A 12,087-nucleotide genomic window follows, 5' to 3' on the forward strand; every position below is an offset into this window, starting at 1 on the left:
TTCCAGAGCAAATATGGAAATGTTCAAGTAATTTCTTCTTTAAAATGATCATCTGGATTCTTGAGCTGGTCCTTTTTTTCCCCCACATTCTTCAGGAACATTATGTTTAACAAGCAATTCCATTATACTCATTAGTTTGACAAAAATATCCCTGGTATGCAGTAAAATTCCTTAGATGTGGAGATTTATAAGGAATGGGGATTTATTCTTCCACCATTATGAAGTGTGAGAAGTCTTAGATCAAGGTACCAGGAGATCTGGAGTTTGCTGAGGTCCTGTTCTTCATGAGGCACCACCTGCTACAATTTCAGGTTGTGGGGAGGAAGGAGAAGAATGCTGTTGCACTTTGATGTGACAGGATGATAGAATACAGTGTCCTCATATAGTCATAGAGAAGCAAAAAAGATCCATCCAAGACCCTTAGGCTGTTCCAAAAGGGCATTTATTCCCACCATGGGAACAGGGCTTACTCACCTAGTGACTGAGACTCAATCACCTCCTCAAGGTCATGCCTCCCAATGTGATCACACTGGAACTTTGGTCTCACATGAACTTTGAGTGGACACATGCCTTGAACCACAGCTCATGGTTACTCAGATCCTTGTTTTTGGAGTTTTATTATGAGTATCCAATATTGGTATTTTGTGTTGCTCTATTGCCAAAGTATGTCACAGCCCTCTATGCTCAATTTACTACAGAGTTGTTAGTGCTTTTTCAAGCTAACCAGTTTGGAGATCCAATTCCAGAACCCTTAGAACCAAATCAGAAAACTCAACACAAAGATAATTTCAGTGCCATAATTAGGCAGAGTTCTTCGGAACCAGGTATCCTTTTATATATTCACATATTCTGCATGTAATATACATACATATGTATTATGAGGATTGGTTCCTGTGATGATAAGAGCAGAAAACTCTGTATCTTCAGCTGAGAAGCATGCTCAAGTCCTGGGAGTGCTGTTCATAATAAACTTCTATACGGTCAAAGCAGTTTTAGTAGTGTACAAAAACTCTGTTCCTATATAGCTGCATCCTGAGTTTCACTTTATTTCCTCCCCAAACATATTTTTTTATGTTTTGTGACCATTAACATACATTTGTAAACAGTGCTTTATGCATTTTTAAAAACAAGTAAGAAAAAAAAAAAGAATGTAGAAGTAAAATTTAATTATACTTGTTTGTTCTCTACTTATGTAGTTTCATTCATCAGTTTTCTTGCTCTCATATAAACGAAAAACTTAAAGACCTGCAGGAAAAGATAGTCTCCACAACAGTAATGCTTGCAGATTTTAGCACTGTACCTTCAGTGACCAGAGCACCCAAGCAGAAAACTAATGCAGACACAGAAGAGTTAAATGTACCTAACCAAATAGGCCAAAGGGACATCTGCAGAACACTCCATCCAAGAACTGCACTCAACAGGTACAGAATTAGCATTTTCCTCTTCAGCCCATACGATGATCTTCAGGATATGTAATAGGGCCACAAAATGTCTCAACAAATTTTTAAATATTGAAATTCCATTAAATGCCTTTTCTTACCACAATACATGAAAATCAAAATCAACAACAAGAAAATCTTTGTCAAGTCTATAAATATATGGAAATTATCCTACTTTTGAAAAAGCAAATGGTCAAGAAAGATATAAAGAAGGGAATTTAAAAATTTTTTGAGAAAAACAAAAAAGGAAACATTCCAAATCCAATAGACACATCAAGCAGTTTTGAGGGAAGCTCATAGCATTCAATGTCTATGTGAAAGAAGCAAAATTAACTCAAAAAACAATTTGTCACTGCAACTCAAGTAATTAAAAAAAGAAAAAGAGTATAAAAGAAAAAATAAAAGGAGGATCAAAATAATAAAGATCAGAGGAGAAATAGATGGAATAGAAACTTAAACACAACTTATGAAAGATCAAGTAAACAAAAATCTGATTTTGAAAATATAAACAAAATAAATATATCATTAGCTACAATAACAAGAGAAAAAAGTCCTTTAAATAAAATGGGAGATTATAGGAAAGCTAATGGATACCTGAGAAATATTGAAGATCATTGGAGATTACTTTGAACAATGTTACATAATGAATTTGATGACCTAGAAAAAATGGATATAGTGCTAGACACATAAAAGCACCAAGAGGAAATTAGGAAGAAATAGAAAACTTGAACAAGTAAAGTTATTGAATAATAAAAAGCTTACCATCAAAAAGAAAATACATGGCTTCACTGCTGAGTTCTAGGAAATATTTAAAGAAGAATTCATACCAATTCTCCTTAAGTTGTTCCAAGGAGGAGGAGAGGAAGAATTCTTCCAAAGACATTTTACGAGCTCAGTAGTACTATGATATAAAAACTACATAAAGGGCACAAGAACAACAAAAAAGAAACCTGCAGGTGAGTATCAATGAACATATATGTAAAATTCCCCATCAAAATAATATCAAAGAGAATTCAATAGCCTATTTGAAATATAATTCACCATGGTCAAGTGGGATTTATTCCAGATGCAAGCATGTTCAGGTTATGCAAGTGAGTAAACAAGATACACCACATCAACAGAACTAAGGACAAAAATCACATCATCTTAATACATGCAGAAAAGGTATTCAATGTTTTTTCATGGTTGAAAATATAGTTAGCAAATTAGATGTAGAAGGAAAATATCTCAGCATAATAAAACTCATTTAAAATAGGTAATAAACTAACATTAAGCTGAATGGGAAAATGCTGGATTCTTTCTCTCTCTGTGATCTAGAACAAGTCAAGGATGCTTCCTTTCATCATTTTTATTCAACATAGTGCTAGTCCTAACCAGAGCATCAGGCAAGGCAGTGAATTAAGGGCCATCTATATTGCAAATGAGGAAGTCAAATTGTTACTGCTTGAAGAAGATGTGATATTACATTTAGAAAACTCCCCAAACTAGACCAAAGAATTTTCTTTCTCTTTCTATTCTTATGTATTCTATATTGCACAGTTTCTCTGAAACTGGTCTTGAAAATCAGGATTAAGTCCTGTTCAGTCAGGACCTAACAGTCAAGACTGAACACCCAAGAAACCCTGAGGAAGGAGTAAAAAGTTTTATTTAAAGGATAGAACAGACACAGAAAGAGAGAGAGAGAGAGAGAGAGAGAGAGAGAGAGAGAGACTCCTCCAGAGAGGAGGGAGTCCAGAACTCATGCCCTAGGAAGTGGGCATAAATATTAGGTTTCCTTTCTACTTATGCCCGGTTCTCCCAACCTGCCTACATGGTGACCAAATGTGGAGTGACTAAGGGCAGAAGGGAGCCACCAAGGGTACTCATTAACAACTCCTTGATGGGGGGAATAGGTCCCTGGATGCAGGTAATCTTGGCAACAGGTTGTAGGAGGGGTAGTGCTCTGGAGATGTTAGCATTTTATTTCCTCTTCAATCAGCCCCAACCTTCTTGACAGAATCACTCACTATCTACACTGACTGTCCTTTTGCCCTGCTCTCAATCCCTCCTCTGATTAAGGGAACACTACTGTAAGGGAAATGAACGATGACCACTCTGGCTGCTTCTGGCTCAATGGGAATAACTTGGGGCAACTATTCTTCCTTCTTAGGACTGTTTTGGATCAGTCAAGGGGTTCATAGTAAAAGTCTGGTACAGAAAGAACAAGCTCTGAAAACATTTTGGAAGTAATGAATTCAGTAATATTGACTAATACAAAATGAACATTCATTAAAAGAAACATTGCAGTATCACCATAGCAATTTATCTAAGTAGAAATCAAGAAAGCAATCCTATATACAATAGCAATGATATATCTGGACATAAATTTCACCAAAGAAGTAAAAGATTTCTATAATAAAATTTATAGATTGGCGAAAAAAATTAATAGTCACAAAAAATGGAATGACATCCCATGTTCATGAATTTAAAAAAAAAGTCAACATCGTTAAAATGTATAAACCACCCAAAGCAACTTACAGGTTCATTGTAATCCCTAAAGAAATGCCAAAAGCTATTATCCAAACATCAGAATAATGGCATAAATAAAGACACACACCAGGGGAACAAAATGGACCAGAGGTAAACCCACACGTCTGCAGCTGACTGAAAGTTGGAAAGGGTGCTAACACATATCGAGGAAGGAAAGTCTTTTAAATATATGGTGTTCATAAAACTGAACATTCACATGAAAAAATTATGACACTAGAAAATTCTCTCTCGCCAGTTTAACAAGCCAACTACAAATGAATTAAAGATTTAAGTGCATGAACAGAAACTATGAACCTAATAAAAAGAAAAATAGGGGGAATGTTTCAAAAGAAATTGTCAAAGAATTTTGGAGAAGACATGATCCCCCTCTCCCAAGGAACAGAAAACAAAATGAAAAATATACCAATGATATTACATCAAACTAAGAAGCATGTACACAGCAAAGGGAGCAATCAACAGATTAGCAAGAAAACCCACAAAGTGACATAAAACATGTGAAAAATGTACATATGAAAAGGGATTGAATACAAGACACAGAAGAAACTCAAAAAAAAAAAAAAAAACAATTATAAGAAATGGGCAAAAGGTGTTTGAAAATCCAAGATAAACAAATGGCCAGAAGGTATGAGACAAAATGCTCAACATCACTAATCATCAGGGGAAGGCAAATCAACCACAATGAGATCTCACCTCACCACAGGAAGAATGGCCTTATCAAAAGACTAAAAGTAACTACCCTGGGAAGGATGTGGAGGAAAGGGACCTGCACACACTGCTGGTGGGACAGTGGATCAGCACAGCCACTGGGCAAAACTGTATGGAGTTCACCAAAATTAAACAATGGACCTACAACGTGATCCAGCCATCCCAGTACTGAACATAAATTCAAAGGAAATGAAGTCAGCATGTCAGAGGCATCTGCACATGTTCCTTACGCACTATTTACCATAAAAATAGAAACCACCTTGCACAATCGGGTGACTATAGATAACAATAATGCAATGGTATGCATCTGCATCATGAACAACCAAAGAAATGAAAAGTCATACTCCATTTCTGTACAATGAATCAAAATTCAGCCTGTATAAATAAACAAATAAATACATAAAAATTTAAAAAACAATAATGTGCCCTACATTTCAGAAAGGTAGACAAAATAATTTCAAAAGCTTTTAGTATTAAAAAACACTTATCCTGATGTAAACATTAAACAATATACAAATATATATATGAACCTCAAGGTACTCAAAAATATATGTATTTTTGGTTTTTATTTATTAGTTCAAAATAAATTTTATTTTAAAGATATAATAACTGGCATGATCCCTAAAAACAGGTTAATTGGTTCTTCATAGGAAAACTCGATGTGGAGGTTCAGATATTCTCACAGGCAAACCTCCAGAGAGCTCTGAGCTTCTACAACTCTCTCCAGAGCTCCACATGTTAGCCTCTGCAATCTCAACATGACTAAACATCACGTGAATTTAGAAGAAAACCTGAGTCCCATGCCCCACTGGATGTCATTCATTCTTTGAGTGACAGTTGTTGTTAGTGCAAACAGGTCTTCCTCTGAAGAGAGGTCTTCCTGTGAGCCTTCAGGGAAATCACTGAAAAGAGAAATCACATGGACTGCATTTTCAATGATGACACCTTCACCAGGTTTTATAGACCCTTCTTGTTTATTACTTACAGAGACAATCCGTGACTTGTGTGAGAGAAGTTACTGATCATGTTTATATTACAAATCAGAAGGAGGTAAGTGAGTTTTCAAGAGCACTGGAAGAATTCATGTAAATTCAGAAACTGATCATGTTAGTGTTATTTCCTCCCTTGTTCCCTTCCTTGGAGAAGGTAGAAGGTCTGGATCACTACGTGAGAGAAGGATTAGCAGTACCTATGCAATATTGCATAGCTGCTTTTCATATTTCAGAATCACCACTCTGCACTGACTCTTCTTTCATCTGTAACAAGCTATTAAGCCTCTAAAATCCACACACATTTAATAAGAAATGGAATTCATGCAAAAGCAGAAATGGAATTCATGCCTAACCTACTAGGAGTAGAAATAGAAAGAGATGCTTTCAAAATATTCCTGAAATGATGATGTGTGTCTGGGGTATAAATGTCAAGATATTTGGCATGATATGTTCATTGACTTATATAACAAGTCATGCTTCTTTCTCAACAAAAGTATGAACCAAAAATAAGATGTGATATTTTGACTGATCAGTGATATTATCTTATTCACTATGTATTTTCATCTTATTACAGATTAAAATATAAACACACACTCACAAAAATCCCAAAAAACAGAATAGCAAATGAAACCACAAAAGGGTCTTAAGTGAATTAACATCCTCTGAACTGAATTTCAACACTTTCATAATCATATCATGTTATTCTCAGGATGTGGATTTAACTTATAAATCTAGTCTAGTCTTTCTCATATTACCTGCATAAACTTACAGCATCACTAACCTTTGCAAGGTAACAATTACTGAGAGAAAAGAATGATCTCACAATCTCTTACCCATGCACACTTGTATGTAAGTATATTATAATTACTATATGTTGCTTTTCTAGAAAATATGTTCTAGAGCATGATATATGGTAAATGTGATCATGTTAAGACTGGCAACTATAATGTCTTCAGGGCCAGGTTCATAAATTATGTTGCCAAAGATGTAGGGCAGAAATATTGAGGAATAGTAGTAACTATCTATCGCATGGGTATCCTTCAAAACGCATCAGTTCAATACAATTGAAGTTACTGTTACTACACAGGAAGAAATTCAAATGAAATATTGTACAGTGGGGATCTTGCCACAAAACTGTGACCTAATGACACACCATACAATAAAAATTTTCAACACTGGGTCTCTATTGTTTGGCTACGGGAAGATACCACTGAGGCGGAAATGAGTTTTAAGAAAAACAGACTCTTTTACCCAAACTAAATTTTAATATCAGTGGCCCACATGGAATTTCAGGAACTTCAATCACATGCTTGGTTCAGCGACAGTGAGAAGCACTGAAGATCACAGTCTCACAGTGGCCCTGGAGGGGGCGGAAAGCACATTGGGAGGAGAAGCTTCAAGAAGTTCACATCACTTAGGACTGAAGCCCTACATGTTGGCAAACACCTTGACCAAACCTAGAGGGACCATTATCCCATCCTAACAATGAGGTGACACTAACATGTATCAGTTGTGCATAACACCCAGCATTTTACTGTATTTCATGTATTTATTATCTTAATTGATTCTCCCAGTAATGCCTCAAAGTAGGTCTCATTGTTTTCTTGATCTTGCAGGTGAAATATGAATTTCAGGTGAGAACCATACCATCATCAACACGTGCAGATGTGCTGGTGAGAGCTCAGGCAATTTTACCATTCAATCCACAGCTTCTTAATTGACTGAGGACACTTTTGTCATTAAAAGAGGGATCATTTCAACTGCCCTGAATTTTTGTGTTATTTGTTTGGTTTTCTTTACCTTCAAACAAAGAAAAATATAGAGAGAATGGAATGGAATTACCATGTAATCAACCATTGTCTTGTTCACTGTGATATTTCAAACATTGGTTTTGAACCAAAGGAGACAATGAGTAATTATAAGCTCAGTTAAACACAGTTGATTTAAATTCACTTTAGAACCTTAGATTTAGAAACCATTTAGCATGAGTGGATGGTTGGTATGGGTCCAGAGAAAAGATCACCAATTAATATTTTTGCAAATATGAAAAGCTTAATTCTTTTACTAAATAATTTATAGGAATGTAACAGAAAACCAGACTCACAATTTTTAGAGGAGATGGTGAACACACATATCTGAAATGCTTACAGCAGTTCTGACAGGTAAGCGAGTTGGAAATCTTAGGTTTTATTGATCTCAAGAGATCACAGATAGACACATGCAAACAAGTCATTTTTATAACTTTAAGTTGTCTAGGTCTCAGATAACAAAAGCATGAGATTTTAAAATTGTGTACATGATCCATTAAATTTCTCAGTTTCACGGTATACATCCCTGTATATAATTAATGCACTCAATTTGATTATAAACCCTACATACTCTCTGGAGCCTCTTGAAATATGAATTACTACTATAATAACAAAATATGTCCTGTGTTTATGATTTCCACTTTCAGTTCATTTCCTTATCTTATTTTCCCTTTTTATTCCTAGTGGCTAGTGAGCATCCAGTGATTCCCAGATAACACTGGTGGAGAACAGGACAGAAGTGACAGAGTTCATCCTGCTGGGACTGACCAGTGACCCAGGTCTGCAGCTTCCCCTCTTTCTGATGTTCCTGCTCATCTACACCATCACTCTGGTTGGGAACCTGGGGATGATCCTGTTGATCGTTTTGGACTCCCGTCTCCACACTCCCATGTACTTCTTCCTTGGTAACCTATCTCTGGTGGACTTTTGCTACTCTTCAGCTGTCACGCCCAAGGTCATGATTACACTCCTTCTAGGAGACAAGGTCATCTCCTACAATGCTTGTGCTGCTCAAATGTTCTTTTTTGTAGTCTCGGCTACAGTTGAAAATTACCTCTTGGTTTCAATGGCCTATGATCGTTACACAGCGGTGTGTAAGCCCCTGCACTACACCACCACCATGACAACCAGGGTGTGCTCATTCCTGATCTTAGGTTGCTATGTCATTGGTTTCATCAATGCCTCCATCCACACTGGGAACACCTTCAGCCTTGTGTTCTGTCTTTCCAACGTGGTCCATCACTTCTTCTGTGATGTTCCAGCACTCATGGCTCTCTCTTGCTCTGACAGACATGTTAATGAGCTGGTTCTTATTTATGTAGCCAGCTTCAATATCTTCTTTGCTTTCCTCATAATCCTAATATCCTACATATTTATTTTTATCACAATCCTAAAGATGCACTCAGCTGCAGGACACAGGAAGGCTATCTCCACCTGTGCCTCCCACTTCAGTGCTGTCTCTGTTTTCTATGGGACTTTTATCTTCATGTACTTACAGCCCAGCTCCAGTCACTCCATGGACACTGACAAAATCGCCTCTGTATTCTATACTATGGTCATCCCCATGCTGAACCCTGTGATCTACAGCCTGAGGAACAAGGAGGTCAAGAGTGCATTTTTAAAAGTCAAGAAGGTGTTCATTTGTTGTGAACAGAATAATCTTTAGGATTTTGATCTTAACCTTGTGGTTGGGTGTTTAAGATTCCTTGGTTCATTTCTCTCAGATCTTTTATATGTATGGAGTACATCTGCCAGTCACAGTGATGGTAAGTTCTTGATGTGATATTCTTACCTCTGGAAAGTCTATTTAATGGGAAAAGAAAACATGAAGTCCAGAAAATATTGCCTGAATTAGAATGGCTAAACTATCTTGATGCCTGCTTATCAAAATTCCCATTAATTTATTGATGCACTTACTCATTTTATGTTTTTTTTTTAAATCTACCTTACATCAATGCAAACGTGTTTAAAACAGCAGGACTAGGAAAGAACATAAGTAATGCACTCTAGTGTCACTGTCACATACACATGGATGTGGTAAATTTGCCAGAATTAAATGTAATGGGGCTACTCATGTTGGATAATTTTTGTGTTCATTTGAATAGATTAAAGGATTGCCAGAGACCCAGTAACACATTTTCCTACATCTGTCCTTGAGCCATCTGCCAATCCACTGAGGGCTTGCCTGTGGAACAAAAAGCAGAGAAAGAGAATTCTCTCTCTCTTTCCCTCTCTCTCTCTCTCTCCCTTTTCTGGGACATTCATATCTCCTCTCACCTTGCACACTAGAGCTCTGATCTTACCCTGCACTTTGGCACTCTGGTCTTCAAGACTTGCCCAAGTCATGCTCACCTTCCAGGCTTAGACCTTTAAACTCAGAGAATCCTACCACCTCCTTTCTTGTCCTTCACCTTGCAGATAGCACATGGAGGGCATCCAACCTCCATATCTCCAGAGCTGAAATTAGAAAGTCAGGAAAAGTAAGAAGTTTCAATATACTCATATATTCCTGAAATATTTTAGAACATTGAAAAATGAAACTGAGAAATAATGTTGCACACTTTTATTTCTGCAAATACTCTGAAGTTGTTAATTCCAACCAGTCATTTTTATGTTAGTTGAGCTGCATTCTCTCTTATCAGCTATGTGTCCTTCATACCTCTTCCTTTTCACTGATGTCCTTGCTCTCTCTTCACAATGAGACTCTTGCTCATGCCTGAGGACCTTTGAGCCTGCTTTTTCCCGTGGGAATGCCCTCACTCTATCTGGGTCTTTGCTTCAATGACACCCCATCATGGAGTCCTCCCGTGACCACCTGCGTGAAACATCACACTTGACTCACCACAAAAATGATCCCTCCCCCATGTCTTTATTTTCAGTCCTTATCAACCCTCACCTACTATGTGTTTGCTTACTTGTTTTTTGGTTAACTTCCCCAACTATGTAAACTCATGAGAACACTGACTTTATCAGGTTTGTCCCAATGTGATTATTGGTACCTTAATAGATGCTGATGTCATAGTAAATTATGATAAATATTTGCAAAAGGAATGAATAATTGAGATTTGCATTTATCTGCTTCAATATTTTGAACCTTTTGAGCATTGTTTATTAAGTGAATTTTTCATGATAAAAATCTTAGAGATCACAATTCAGTTCCTCTTAAGATTTCATATTTTTTGATTTGCTGAAACCTTTTTGTCTACATTGTTACTCAGTCAGATTCCTCACTTACACACAAAAAAAGGTTTTTCTTTTATCTTTTTTGAATTTTTATGTAATTTATATTATAATAAACTTTACTTCTTCTTTTTGGACATATATATCAGTAGAGTGTGTTTTGCTATTATTCCTACATATAGTGCACCTTAGTCTAATTATACTACCATTTTTGAGGTTGTACATGACATGGCATTTCAGTAGTTGTGTATTCATATTTGTACATAGGAAAGTTATTACTAATTCCAAATGGATTTCTTAAAATGCCATTATGAGGTTGATCATTCCAAAGTGTCCAGCATATTTACTAGGAATGATAATTGATAAAGTGGCAAGTAACTTTAATGAAATGAGTACCCATAGAGAAAAAGTCTTACTGAGTAAGACTAATCAAACAAATGTTATTTCATAAATCATAAAGAAACACTAGGAAAAAATTATTTAAAACATGCACACTTGCTATAATTTGAGCAAATACTACATACAAAAAAATTTCAACAAATTGAAATGATTCCAAATTTCCAGGTAGGCTGTAACATGACTGTGTGTATCACTAGAAAGCAGGGGTACATTCAGCATGCTAACATAAAGCTGGATCTTCATGGTTTTAAATTGGAACTTCAGAGAGCTCACTATTAGTGTCTTTGACCCCTGGGTAGTGGCATTTACTTGTAATTTTGGAATTTAATCAAGCTCATTCTTTCAAAGTTTCCATATCAAGGGACCTTCTTCTCCCTTTTAGATTGACCTACAGGGAAAAGTGGTCACAGAGCTCCTCACAGGTATTTGGTTTCCTTCACAACTTTGTTCCTTCCCATCACTGTGGCAGAAGGTGTGCTTCTCACCATCCCACGGTGGGTGAGCAGGTTTAAAATAACACGTCCTCTCTACCCCTCCACCTGTCCTAGGGCTTCCAGTCTCTTCATCTAGCCACAGGGCTCAGGGTTCTAACTCTCAGGTTAGAGCCATCATTTGTTCTACCTTTAAGCTAACTGAACAAACAACTGGTTGAACCCTTACTAATGCTCTGACATATACAATTAATGCAAAATCTCTGGTTTGGGGGCTTTATGTAATTATTTTGCCCTGATTCAGCTTTTTCTTCCTGCCACAAAGACTATAACCTTAGTATTTTTCCCAGTTATGTGCCCAAGGTTTGTCTGTGCATAAATTAAAACACCCAAGTAGGTCATTTGGAGATGAACACATCTCCCCATATGTCACATACTGCCTAGGGGCCTCTGAGACTTGAATCTAGATAGAGATCTGGAAGCAGAGAGGTGCTGGTGAGTCCTAAAACTCATTCCTTTGTCTTGAAGAGCAACACCCTGAATGTGATTCAGTAAACTTTGCCTGGGAAATGCTAGGTCCAAGTAAATTTTGCTTAGGTGATGC

The 12,087-nt window shown here is 36.7% G+C and overlaps 2 protein-coding genes across 2 annotated transcripts in view; both read left to right on the top strand.

Annotated features, from left to right (window-relative positions):
- Positions 1-7,386, top strand: part of LOC306638399 (olfactory receptor 5B3-like) — a gene marked incomplete at both ends in the record, with an annotated part of 39,889 nt that extends 32,503 nt beyond the window's left edge. Inside the window, 2 exons of the mRNA XM_079101698.1 lie at positions 5,661-5,723; positions 7,282-7,386. Of these exons, the coding sequence (XP_078957824.1) occupies positions 5,661-5,723; positions 7,282-7,386 (168 nt within the window). The remainder of the gene's footprint in view (positions 1-5,660; positions 5,724-7,281) is intronic.
- On the top strand, positions 7,057-9,191 carry LOC306639190 (olfactory receptor 5B3-like). The gene has a single exon (XM_079102590.1). The coding sequence runs from the start codon at positions 8,276-8,278 to the stop codon at positions 9,137-9,139; it is 864 nt and encodes a 287-aa protein (XP_078958716.1). The 5' UTR covers positions 7,057-8,275; the 3' UTR covers positions 9,140-9,191.
- The last annotated feature ends 2,896 nt before the right edge of the window (positions 9,192-12,087 follow it).

The sequence above is a fragment of the Sciurus vulgaris genome, assembly GCF_902686455.1.
Source record: "Sciurus vulgaris genome assembly, chromosome: 11".
NCBI classification, from domain to species: Eukaryota; Metazoa; Chordata; class Mammalia; order Rodentia; family Sciuridae; genus Sciurus; species Sciurus vulgaris.

Excerpts from the sequence above, each read along its gene's own strand:
- LOC306639190 (XM_079102590.1), top strand. The coding sequence starts at position 8,276 with ATGTTCCTGCTCATCTACACCATCACTCTGGTTGGGAACCTGGGGATG.